Genomic DNA, 13334 nt, shown 5'->3' with positions numbered 1-13334 from the left:
AAATATCCTAAGACGATTGAAATCATGGAAAAACAAATAGCTACGAAAACAGATGAATGTGTCGATCGGCAATTTTCGTAGTCGTCTTTAGTATTTCGACCACATGTTTGGTGATTACATAAACTCGTCCCAACGCACATGACAGGGAAGTTCGTCCATTGTAATTACGCATTTGAGCTTGAACATTTCGCGCTTAATGTAAACTTTGATAATCAATATCGTGTTATGCTTTTAGTTTTTCGTTAAGTTTTATTTAAAGCTTGTGTTGCAATAAGTTTTTTTCATGACAAACGTTTTTCCACATGGTTCAGTATGCTGTTTTCGGATGCAACGAAGTCCGGACAAAAACTTCAAAATACTCACACCGGATTATATTGCTTAAAGCGCTTTTTATAGTTTCCGAAGTTGCGCGACAATATTCTAAAAGTATTAGTATTACTTGAAGCATGGAACACATTATTGTTTTGCCTTCATATAGATTGCAGATATGGAGTATTTAAACATGCTACTATTTTTATAAGCATGTTTGCATTAATGGTTTGGTAACGAAAAAAACACGTTATTTGAACCTTTTGCCTATTATTAGGAACAAATAGGTGAATTGGTAGAACAGCTATAAAAAGTACAAATACACTTCAACTTATATATTACTCAGGCTATGGTCTGGGTTGCCAAAAATATTGAAAGTGTTAAACAAAATTATGTGTTCTTATCAATTATAATTTCTTAACTTATAAGAAATAATGACAGAATGAAAATATAATTATGTAAACTTATTTATACTGATATTAAACCAAAACAATTTGCTTTTTATTACATAGACTAGTAACGTACTTTTTTTCAAAAACGCAATTAGCATAATATTAATACAATTAATGTTACAAAGAAATATTCACATTAAAATATAATATGCTAAGAGTTTTGTGCATGGATCATAATTAAATATTTTGATTTCATAAACAATTAACAAGTTTGCATTTCAGTTAAGATAATTATCAGGATTAAATTAATGGTTACAAAGAGAATGATTTTTTTTTATTTCTGAACTTTCACAAATATTCATGGCAATCGGCTAAGGAAGATCTGAACTTGACACAAGTCACCTGTGCTGTGTTTTATTCTGTTCAGATGATGTAATGTAGTTTATTGTTATTTGGGTGTTTACAATATGTCTTATCAGCGGATATATCTCATGTTTATTAAGGCAGACACAATGTGGTATCAGACAAAATATTAGACTTCCCCTATTTAATTCAACTTTGTATCATCAACATTCATCGCTATAAGACCGTGGGCTAACACAGGGGTACAGCACCCTGTCGCAATAAGGTCCCATCCTTTCCCCTTTTACCTACACCATGCCCTTGTTTTTATTTCATCACACTATTGTAACGGAAGTTGTATTCGAAGTTTCAATAAATCCATTTAGAATTGGTGTAAGTTTATGTTTTGTGTCGATACTAATGAACCAACCGTAGTCTAACGAAATCTAAATTAAGTTTTGTTTTAGTTTCCAGCATGTGCATTGAACAAAATAAGACCATCATATTTTTACCAAACCATATACCCAACACGATGGTCATCTTGAGCATTAATAACAGATTACTGGCTGTGCGAGATTCAGAAAATCTGACTGACAATCACTTAAGTCCGTCTCATACATGCATGGTTCAACAGAAAAGTTATCATAATCATAATCATCTTTCATTTGCTTCATTTCTGTACTTAAGTTGCGAGAAATGCACATACATTATTTTACCGGTTCGTTATAAGGGGCAAATGAACATGGGTCGAATGAACATGAGTTGAACCTACGTCACTACCAATTTGAATGAAAATGGCGAGTCGATCGTAATGTGTGAAAATTAGCGACTTGGTCATATTCTTTCTCGTATGTAACACCATCATTAAATAAAAGTGAGGTGCGAAAAACATTTGTATATGTACTCAAGTCGATACATAAAGGATTTTTAAGGGTTTTAACAAGTGTGGCATTTCGTCTTTAACTGGTTATCATGCAGCTTCAAGAAGAGAAGGTGATTGAAGGTTTAGACATACTGACACAGATTCTAGCTGAACAACATTCGAGTTCTCGTCACGAGGTCATAGTAAACAAAACAGCCGCCAGCATCGTTCTAGCCTTGTCTCAGATTCAAAACCTGGGTAAGTTACTCATTGGCATATAATGTTTTTTACACTGTCCACAAGTATAACGTTTGTAAGCTTAGATGCAACACTTTGATTATCTGGTCAGATGCACAACTTGATTAGCTGTACAGAATCATAACTGTGGCAAGCTGTTCAGATTCCTCGCTTGGGTAAGAGCTGTATAAGCTGTTCATTAAGCCCTTCTGATGCATAACCCCTTTAAAAAGCCGCTTAGATTAAAAACCTTGGCGAGCTTCTCGTATTCTTATCTCGGTAACCTTTTTAGATGTAACCTAACTAAGTTAAGCTGCTGATATGTAAATGTGACCTTTAATGACAAGGCAAATTATTTTAAAGCTTTTTTTATAGAATTATTTATTTTGTAAGTAAACTGTTCTATGCTTCTTGAAGTAAAGTAATCATTATAATTTCTTTGTTTTACCTTTTGTAAAGTGTATAGCTTAAAGGATTAAGTATGGAAGTATTGTATGTGAACGACAGTTGTGCATAGACCAGACTGTTATAAACGAAAGGTGAGATTTTTTTTAGCAGATTGCTTCAGGCGCTGTCTAAACACAATAAGTTTCAGGTATATAATTTTTTTCTGTTTCTAGAACACATGAACAGCCTTCTGTGTATCTCTATGAACTACATCATCAAGATCGTAGAAAAACTTGCCAATGACTGTCTTTGGAAACAGCTCGACATGTTGGTTAGGAAATACAGGAAAAAGCACGGCAAAGATAAGCTCAAAGGTATGTGAATACATACGATGTAATGGCAAATAAATTGAAATGTGTGTACGTGTATGTAGTCTTTAATGGTTAAACTGTATTTAAAGAATTGTAGATGTAGTTCGACTGTAGACTGTTATATAAAAGACTAATGGCCGTGATTTTTTAGACGAGTGTTGCAAAGATTTACACAAATACATGATGTGTGTGTGTTAATATATGTATAATGTTGTATCGAAGGTAAATTAAAAGGTTTGTAAATGTAACGGCAAATATAAGCTCTTATGTTTTTGAATATATGTATACTGTAACGGCAAAGATAGATGTGTAGATGTATGTATACTATTATGTAAAGATAAACCAAGCGCGATTTGGGTAGATAAAGATTAGCTTAAATGTGTGTGTATCTTTGTAGATTATTTCAGTAAAGGTATACTTAGATGTGTGTTCATATATGTTGACTGTTATAACAAAGATATATTCAAAGGTATTCGAATGTATGTAGACTGTTATGGCTAAGATAAACTCAAATGTGTGTAGATTGTGTTATCAAAAATAAATTCAAAGGTGTGTACATACATGTTGAATATTATCGCAAAGATAAACTCAAATTCATTTCCACGTAATAAAATATATGCTGAAAGGTTTGTTAATGCATGTAAACTGTAATGTCAAATATAAACTCAAACGTGCGTTATTGTATTTAAATTTCTGGGTCAAAGATAAGCTAAAAGGTGTGTGATTGAATGCCAATAATTTTGTGCACGATAAACTCTAAGGTGTGTGATTGTATGTAAATTACTGTATCAAAGATAAACTCAAAGGTGTGTGATTGTATGTACATAAATGTGTCAAAAATAAACCCAAAGGTGTGTGATTGCATGTTAATCACTGTTTCAAATATAAACCCAGAGGTGTGTGATTGTATGTAAAGTTTTGTATCAAAGATAACCTCAGAGGTCTGTTATTTAATGTAAGTGTTTGTGTCAAAGATAAACGCAAGGTGTGCAATTGAATGTTAATTACTATGTCAAAGATAAACTCAAAGGTGCGTGATTCTATGTAAATAACTGTGTCTAAGATAAACCCAAAATTGTGTGATTGTATGTTAATTACTGTGTAAAAGATAAAATCAAAGGTTTGTATGTATGTAAATTGCTGTGTCAAATATAAACTCAAAGGTGTGTGATTGTATGTAAATTACTGTGTCAACGATTAACTCCAAGGTGTGTGATTCTATGTAAATCACTGTACCAAAGATAAACTCAAAGGTGTGTGAATGAGTGAGACTGTGTTGGCAAAAACAAACTTAGTGGTATGTGAATGTATTAAAACAATTATTGCAAAGATAGTCCCATAGGTATCAATTTATCATTTTAAGTTTTCTTTCACCATCATAGTAGGGATGTCTTGTAAATCTATCTCACTTGACCATGAATTGTTAATTTGCATCAACTTTTCAATCTGGATTTATGTATGACTCATACTTTTTTGATGCTGATTAATAATTAAAGTTTGAAACACCAACCGTCAAGGTTGTTAAAAACTTCAAGGTTGTAATTGGTAGGAACGTTTTTTCGATACGTTGTTTACATTTGTATTAGTTTAAATGATTGACACAAATCATGTTGCAGCTTTTGTAATATGTTAATGTTGTTCCATGTGGCTTGCAGAAAGGTATTTCTTACAGCTAATTCCTTTTACCATTTTAGAATTTGCAACCAACATGACTGTAGTTCAAGTCATTAATGAGCCGTCACTGGCCCAAAATGAAGATCTCAAGCTTCAGATTGTGATCAATCTTCTCAACAGCAATGCGTCATTAGGGAGTGATGGTAACAAGTTTAACCTACCTTTATCATATCACATGAGCGCGAAGTATTGTACTCAATATAAATGAGCCGGTGCAGAGAAAGCAAATTATTACTTGTCCTAAATAGACACTGTACACGTGTTTGTGTCTGATCTTTTGTACGAAATGTTGAAGTATTGCTTATTGACGCAATAATTAAGGTGGACATTTGGCCATGAAGTATGCTGTGGACGCTGAGCACTATCGTGTTCTGTATGAGCTTATTAAGCGTGGGGCTGATACACGTGCCTTGTCAGTGAGTCCCGGAGATACGCCCATACATGCTGCTGCTCAAATAGCCCTAGGAAAGGACAAAAGTAAGCTTTAGAACTATAGTTTGTTATATTTACGAGGCACGTGTGAACTATCTTAAATCTTTATGTTTGTATTATTTCTGTTCTAGTTGTTAAAGTATAACAGTTATGTCAGTGCAATATTTTAGTTGGTTGATTTGACCATTTAGACATCAATTGCACTGAATTCAAGTTCGGAACTATTCCTAGTAAGGGGTATATGATAATTAGTAATTAGCTTGACAACATGAAATTGGTCTTACCTGATTCATAAATAATTGTTTAACACGTTTGTAATGTAATATTGGAGTTTGAGCTAGTATAATCTTAGCTGAAGTGTATGCACCTCGTCCTTTATTTATCAAACGTGGTTAAACGGTCTGGCAAATAACTTGACTCTCTGCACAAAAACAAACCACAGACACGTACACAAAATTGAATACAAGTTACGCCTTGGAATGCAAAAACAAACGATACGGGGTGTACACATCTGATTAAAAATTAAAACATCTAAAGGCAAACTAATGCCTTATACATTATTGAATTTGAATAAAACTTCATTGAAAACAAACTGATTGATTAATATACGCGTTAAATATTGACATGCTTTTTCGAATCACCTCTGATGCTTTCACCCGTGTTTCAGGTCATATTATACTGGAGCATTTGCTTACACAGTACGACTCCAAACGTGAGGAGAATGGACATCTGGATCCTGAACAGCTGGACAAAAATGGGGACTGTCTTTTTCATCTTGTAGCCAAGGTCAAGAGCAGCTCACAAGCTGTCAAGGTCACTTGTTTTTGTCCGTTTAATGTCGTTTTATTTCTGAGCACATACAAAATAATATCTTAAAGTGTGTACATTTGATCTTGTGTATTGATTTTTTTGGTCCATGTTGCATTTTAATGTACAAACTCCAAAACATTTATGTTCTATAACCACTATGGAAAATACTTTTTGAGAGAATGGATCACATGTTGACGGCATTTACTAATCAACTTCTGTTCAAGTAATCACTGAGCATCCAATTCGACCATATGACATAGGCAATTAACGTAAAACAGTTATGAGCTTAATAGTGTTGTTCGGCAGTCGGACCACTTGAAATGGGAATGGTTATGCAATTTTGCCATTTCCATTCTCTCCCTACCACTGATTCAAGCAGGGCACTTGTCAGTGACTGCAATAAGTAATTGCTCTTAGTTCTGGTAAGCCAGCTATCCTTGTAAAAAGTGTTAGTTGGTAATTTCTCACCGTGATGTGACTCAAGTGCTGTAAAACGGCAAATGTGTTGAACTGAACAAAACAGTTTGAACATTTTTTTTCAGCAGATTACTGTCATTGTCGTTTTACTTCAACAGGTGACAGAGATACTATGCAATCGTAGGATTTCCGGCAACTACGTCAACAAGGATGGAAAGCTACCGCAAGACTACATCACGAAGCAAAATGATCGCCGCCTTCAGTTCCTTAGACTTGCCAAGTCTGTACAGCCCACGAACAAGCAAATGTTTAACCGTAAGAAGACAGCAACAAAAAACATTCCTCTGGTAGAAGACCTCAATGATTTTGGAAGACCTGCTGATAGCGAGGCAAACAAACCTGCTGTTGCGAAACATATCACTAAAGTTATCTCGACCAGGGAAATGAGAATAAAGAAAATAAGCTCTCTAATTCGTCTCTTACCGGATAGCTCAAATTCAGTATTCAGCCCAGTAGAGGTTGTACAAGAAGTAGATGTGAACGATTTAACACAGGCATCAGATGTTACAGATAAGGCATCATTGCCGATCAATCCACCAGAAAACAAGGTTAAAACAAATGCAGCAGGATTGGATTCAGACTCAGAGAGTGATGAAAGTTACATGAGTGCATCTGAAGTGCCTGAGGAGGCATTTTGTGATATGGGAAATGTTATGGTTGATGTGAAACCTGCATCTGATAAGCTCGTTGTCATTGACATAATTGCTGTAAGTGATGAGGAAGAACCGGGAAAGGAGGTTATGTATGAACTTGCTGTTGATGGATCTGATGATCATACAAATGCAAGTGTAAAACTCAATTGTTTGGAAACCGCAAGCAACGCATATAAAGTTGACCTTCAGATAAATGTTGAGAAATTTGACCAATCGGTAACAATGGGAAAAGTTATGGAAATAAACAATATTGATCACAAAGACATTAAAGACCTTGCAGACATTCCCCCACAATATGCAGACGATATAGTTGAGATTGTTGAAGACAAAGAAAGTGATGATGATGCAGATAATGAGGAGACTTTTGATGTAGATGCACAGGTAATTCACGACACGGATTTGAGCATTGTAGCTTTTTTAAGTTTGCTGTGTCAGATTATGCCAAATATACACTTATTGAGTGCATAAAACATTATTTCTTTTAAGTTTGTTGACAAAGAAAATTTTTAAGTTGTACCATTCTACTATATATTTAATTATTGTTTTCATAATTTCAAAAACATGTCTAAGCTGTCTGAGAAATATGATTATGTTTTTATAATAGGTGTTTGACAACTTAGAATGGGAGGTTGAATGCACTGCTGAGGTGTGGAAGACACTGAGAGACAAACGTGTGTCGCTAGACCTGAAACGACGAATAGTGCACAAAATACAGCTACTCGCCAGCGGTGATTGGCAGCCACATCTCTGCAAAAAACTAGTCCATGTGCTCCCAACTTTGAATCTGTTTGAAGCAAAGTTTAACAAAGGTATTTAAGTTAATTTGCTTATGTCTAAGTAGGTTTTTTCTATTCCTCAAATACGACTTTTTTAACTTTTGATATATTAACAATGTACTCCCAGTTTCTCTCCTATACGATTCTCAAATAAAATACAATGTATATTCTAACTAATTGCAAATTAACAAAACAAGACTGATATAATTTGCAATACAATTTCTGTATGTGGTAAAGCATCTTGGCAGTCTATTGAACAAAAATAACGGAAAATTGTAATAATAATAAAACCGTGTTCGTCTTCACAATACTTACACCAATGTATAAATTATTTGACATGCTCAACGCGACATAACGTTGTGTTTGTTTTTGCAATTATGGCACAGAAACGTCTTGATGTGTATCTGTCTTACTTCCCTCTATAAATATAGCTATGTTGGAATCGTGGAAAAATATATCTCTAACATGAATATGCAATAACTTCTTAAACAACAGAGAACGCTATCAAAAGAGCTCATATAATAGGCTGATGTTTATATTTCCGACTACATATACACACGCATACATTTTATTTAATATAGTAATAACTATTGCTTCTCTTTTAAACCTTGGGTGAGATAGAATTCTTCAAACAGTATCCAATCTAGTAACAACAAATTTCGACCGCTTTGGAGAATCTAAACTGAATATTTCGTGAAAACATTGTATCGAATAGAAAGCCTCAATTACAGGAGATGGCGTATTACATGTTCGAATCAAAGATGCCAAATAAATAGCAACCACTAGAGTCTAAGCGGGTAAACTGTTCCCACTCCACAAAGCTCACTAATGAACACGCATGATGCGTCGTGATATTTGGTGTCCGTTAAGCGCGCGACCGGCTAGGAAAGGGCAGGGGCACATTCTCCACCAACACATCATGAAGGCCGCTAATCTCTTCTCTGTATATCTGCAAAAATAAACGTAAATGTATTTTCTAAATGAAAACAGCCATACACATATCAAATAAATCATTTCCATATCCAATGTTTAGCTCGGCTGTTTTCGGAGAAAAACTGAGGTATTGTAATAGCAAGCTCGTCCGCCGTCCGCGTCGTGCTAAAACATTAACATTGCCTCTAAAACCAAAGTGCTCCCACCTACGACTTTGAAACTTCATATGCAGTTGCACCTAGATGAGTTCTACACGCCACACCCATTTTTGGGTCACTAGGTCAGAGGTTACGGTCACTGTCACCTCTTATATGAAACTTCTGACAAGCTTTCAGTTATTCACAACTGCACCCGCAGCCGAGAGTTGTCATCCGCTATGCGGTGCTCTTGTTCTATAAAACGTTAAATTCCACAATTAGGAAATAACACTTCAATGCAAATAATATTTAACAACTTCTAACTTCTATATATAAATTATATTTTATCATTCATACGATATATTAAATACGCTTGTTTCCTATTCTGACTTGTGGTTCAATAATATTTACCTACCATCATAAAAGTGTATAAGCAACACTGCTATTGGACTGCCATATGACCTCACTTATAAATTTCAAACAAACTTTTCCTGTCATTCTTGGGATACCGCTATGACAGTCAACAAATATTGGCGATACGCCTTCTACATCAAATGTTTAAAGCAAATAATAACACGATTGCATAACACAATATACAAGGTTATACAACCTTTTACATGTCCGTGTTATGTACGAAAATCAATATTAAGCGCAATCACTCGACATTTCGAATCCGTACTTCAAAATATTTATATTCCATTTTTGCTCTTAACATAAAATTATTTGTCAGCCGATCAATCAAACCAATCAACAACTGTATCGAAAATTACCCCATTCGGAAACAGTAACAATAAATACAGTGAGAAAGTTATCAACAAATAAACTACAAACCTTTCCTTGTTATTCTTGCGATACCGCAATGACAATCATCAAATACTTGCGATACCGCCTGCTACATCAAAGTATAAAGCAACAATAACACAATTTCATTACACAATATACAAGGTGATACTATTAGTAAGCGCAAACATTCTAAGTTTCAAGTCCTTATTGCAAACATTCGTTTGCCATGTTTGCACTTAACATAAAACTGCTTGTCAGTCAACAAATCAAACCAATTAACACCTATATTGATTAACACCTTATTCGGACACGGACACGGCAGTGAGGTATTGATAAACATATACACTTCAAACAAACTTTCGATACCGCAGTGATTTTCATCACATATTTGCGATACTGCCTTCGTATTTATGTACAACAATCAATCTTATGACGTATGAGGACCCATGGCTCAAGACCGTTGTCAAGGTGCCTTCATCACCTCCCGAATCCTTACGTTTTTTTAGAAATCTATAAATAAGCAGCGTTTACCATATCGTAAACATTAAGTATTCTTTAAGCAAATCATGTGCGTATAACTAGGTCACATTCATTAAATCAATTAACATAGTAAAGAATAAAAGCATCACGCATGCACTCTAGACATGAGCACAAAACAAACCGTTTTATCAAACCATATCAGCCATAAACTTGTATTAAAATTAGTGTAATTCAATAATAAGAATTCGAACATTATGTTTATATGACTACGTCAAACTTTTGCAAACTGCATTTAACAGATATCCACCAACGACTTTAAGTCTTTTCATTTGTATAAATCATCGGCTAAAAATAACCTGCCTTCCATTCTTAACCTCACTTGTCAAACCAGAAAATTCCACATATTTAGTGTGAGGTCTGTAATCTGAATAACAAGGTAAGCACTTGTCAAATCCAATTTGTTCATAAAGGAATATTTTTAAGTAAAATCCGAAACAATTTTAATACGCTCATACTTAACTGACTGCTTCCATAAATATGTGTTCACCTCTCTTTAGTCCAATATCAGAGCCTTTTTGCCCTACCATGAACCGAACCGGTTAACGGATCAACTGCAAAAGAGGCCCCGACAACTTTTCAATTAAATAATTGTCTTACAAATCAATGAAAGCTTCACAAACAAAATCAGATACTAAAATAACATACTTATTATTCTTACAAATTCTTAATTTTCGGCGATGTGAACAGTTAATTTTATAATCATTTTGTATAACATCTATAACAAAATCGTAAAGAATTATACTCATCTTTGAAGGATTCTTCTCCTAGCAACAAGGATTCGCTTTCGGGGACTTAAAGTTTCTGCGATGCTTCTAAAGACTATGACATGTGGGCAGTATCGCCGGAAGTGGATTGTTTCTCGCATACAAAGCAGGTGCCCGCGGCAACTACAATGGTAAAGCAGTCGGACACCCTATATCCGGAACCGGATTCAGTTCCTGCTTCCGTTGTCTATCGCCCATGAAGATTGTTTTACTACCTCCAAAAGCCCATTGCTATATCTTAACTGAAATCTATTCCCTTCAAAACGCCATTTAAGTCGTTGTCAGACTTCTTTTTATCATTTCAGAGAAATTGAACGATAATTACCAAACATTTTGTTCTTCAAATCATAGGTTCCGATAAAATATCCTTTAATTGTGATTGTATGCGATTGAAATCCCCACAGCTGATATCTTCTTTTATACGTGAGTCATTTATTTTATTAATTTATTTATCAAATCAAACAAGCACCAGGTGACCGCTACCTCAAGAGCAAACTTGATCTTTGTCTTACCAGTTCGACTGTCTAAAGCTGAATGACGAAAAACCGCCAAACACACTCGATTTCCTCGTGCTTTCGTTCAGTGCGCCCAAGCGTTCATTACATTGCATTTTTATTCGTTAAGGTTCATGGGAGGGATAAATTGCGGGAGGCGGAAAACTACAACGGGCGAGGCATGCTCAGGGGTGATAACCCCAAAAAAGGGTTAGGGTAAGGGTTAGGGTTAGGGTTAGGGTTAGGGTTGGGTTTAGGCTAACCCAAACCCTAACCCGACCCCTAACACTAACCCTGACCCTTACCCTAACCCTCTAACCCCCCCTTGCGCAATACCATACCATGCCTCGCCCGTTGTATTTTCCGCCTCCCGATTACATTAAAACTTTGATTTGGTTTTTCTTCATTCAATGTGGTACAATATGGTCAAACTATATATCATTTTAAAGGTAAAGACGGATAGAATAACATAAACACATTTTGACATTCAATATTTTTTTGCTTTATTCAAATTTTTTTTAAACCAATACATTTGTACACTAATTTACAAAATCTCAATCTAAAGTTAGGAAGGATATACACTTCCGTAAGTTGAATAAATACAAAGCTATATACATATACAAGGTCAAGTTAGCAACATTTCACAGAAAATTATTGTCAGAAAACAACAAAAGAGTAATTATTCAACTGCATTTTTTGGATAATTTTCTTAACAAAATTCTAAAAATAACTAAACTGAACTACTTTTAAAAAATTCAGGTATGGTGGATAATAAGAGTCACCATTCTATTTCAAGTGCTTGACAATTTTGCTATAACCAAATGGAAAAATTTTAACAATCTCAAATTGAAAGAAATTACAGACGACATATAAAATTGTAAATAAATAAAGAAATATAAAGAAATATGTTTGGCTGGGTAGAAATCATTGTGATAAAAGGAGATATTGCTCATCAATAACAAGAGTTTATGATTTGTGTGCAGACGACTCTAGAAATCATAGTTTTACATAAAAATACACAGCTAGGTATCATGGTTTTTTTCTTTCTACCTTCCTGAACAACTACTGTCCTTGTACAGTTTTGATTAATGTGTTCCTTTTGGCAAACCGAATCTTTTTATACATTTGTACATCGATTCCTTTTCCCCATTTTGAAAGCGTGGCACTCGCTGTGCTCCGTAGAAAAAAGCGTGGCACTCGCTGTGCTCCGTAGAAAAAACTTGCATTACAAATCGGTCGAAATCACGTGAAGTAGTAAGAAAACCTGGTATGTGTATACACATACCTAAGAAAACACATCGTTATTTTTACAGTTGGTAGCGACTAGTAAAACAACTGTTAACATTAATCAGGAAGAGATCGCGCTTAATAACAGGAATGATCACACAGAGATATAATCACTTACTCCATTTCAAATATTTCCAGCTGAAAATTTTCCACACACGTCTTTTTTTAGTGTATTTGTATTGTTTTTTCTCGAGCCGAAGTGCATCTATTAAAATATTCGTTTAAAAGAATTATTTTTTTACATTTAGGTTGTTGAAGCGAATTATTATTATATATTATCAATAAAATAGTATACCGTGATGAATTGAACTGAGTTTCGTATCGATCTTTCTGTCAGTCTGTAAGCGTACTATTTTGTGCGCAATAATACAAGTACATGGGATTCGACAACAATTGTAAACATTGGCCAAATGCTTCTTACAAAGTCATTTTTTTGGAATGTTTATGAGGTCTGATCATGCAGTTTGTACACATCAACGGAAAGATTACAATCCAATGCATTTGTCATCGTCAACCGTTTGGAATGTCAATAAGGCGATGAGTGAGTTTTTAGCATGTTTCTTTCAATTTTATTAATCTCAAAATGGCTGCCCCCATCGTCATGAAATGATATGTGTTCGAGTTTTGATATTTCTAGATATGTATTTTTTTTTTACTATTTAAGCGTAACTTGC

The 13334-nt window shown here is 34.6% G+C and overlaps 1 protein-coding gene across 1 annotated transcript in view; it reads left to right on the top strand.

Moving 5' to 3' along the window:
• LOC127835581 (TPR and ankyrin repeat-containing protein 1-like) overlaps positions 1 to 13334 on the top strand; it is a 99542-nt gene that overhangs the window by 48232 nt on the left and 37976 nt on the right. The window contains 7 exon segments of the mRNA XM_052362017.1: positions 2022 to 2163; positions 2763 to 2903; positions 4595 to 4717; positions 4896 to 5051; positions 5674 to 5819; positions 6392 to 7327; positions 7551 to 7755. Coding sequence (XP_052217977.1) covers positions 2022 to 2163; positions 2763 to 2903; positions 4595 to 4717; positions 4896 to 5051; positions 5674 to 5819; positions 6392 to 7327; positions 7551 to 7755 — 1849 coding nt within the window.

This window comes from Dreissena polymorpha, chromosome 6 (assembly GCF_020536995.1).
Source record: "Dreissena polymorpha isolate Duluth1 chromosome 6, UMN_Dpol_1.0, whole genome shotgun sequence".
NCBI lineage: Eukaryota > Metazoa > Mollusca > Bivalvia > Myida > Dreissenidae > Dreissena > Dreissena polymorpha.
This window is presented reverse-complemented; position numbering and strand designations above follow the sequence as displayed.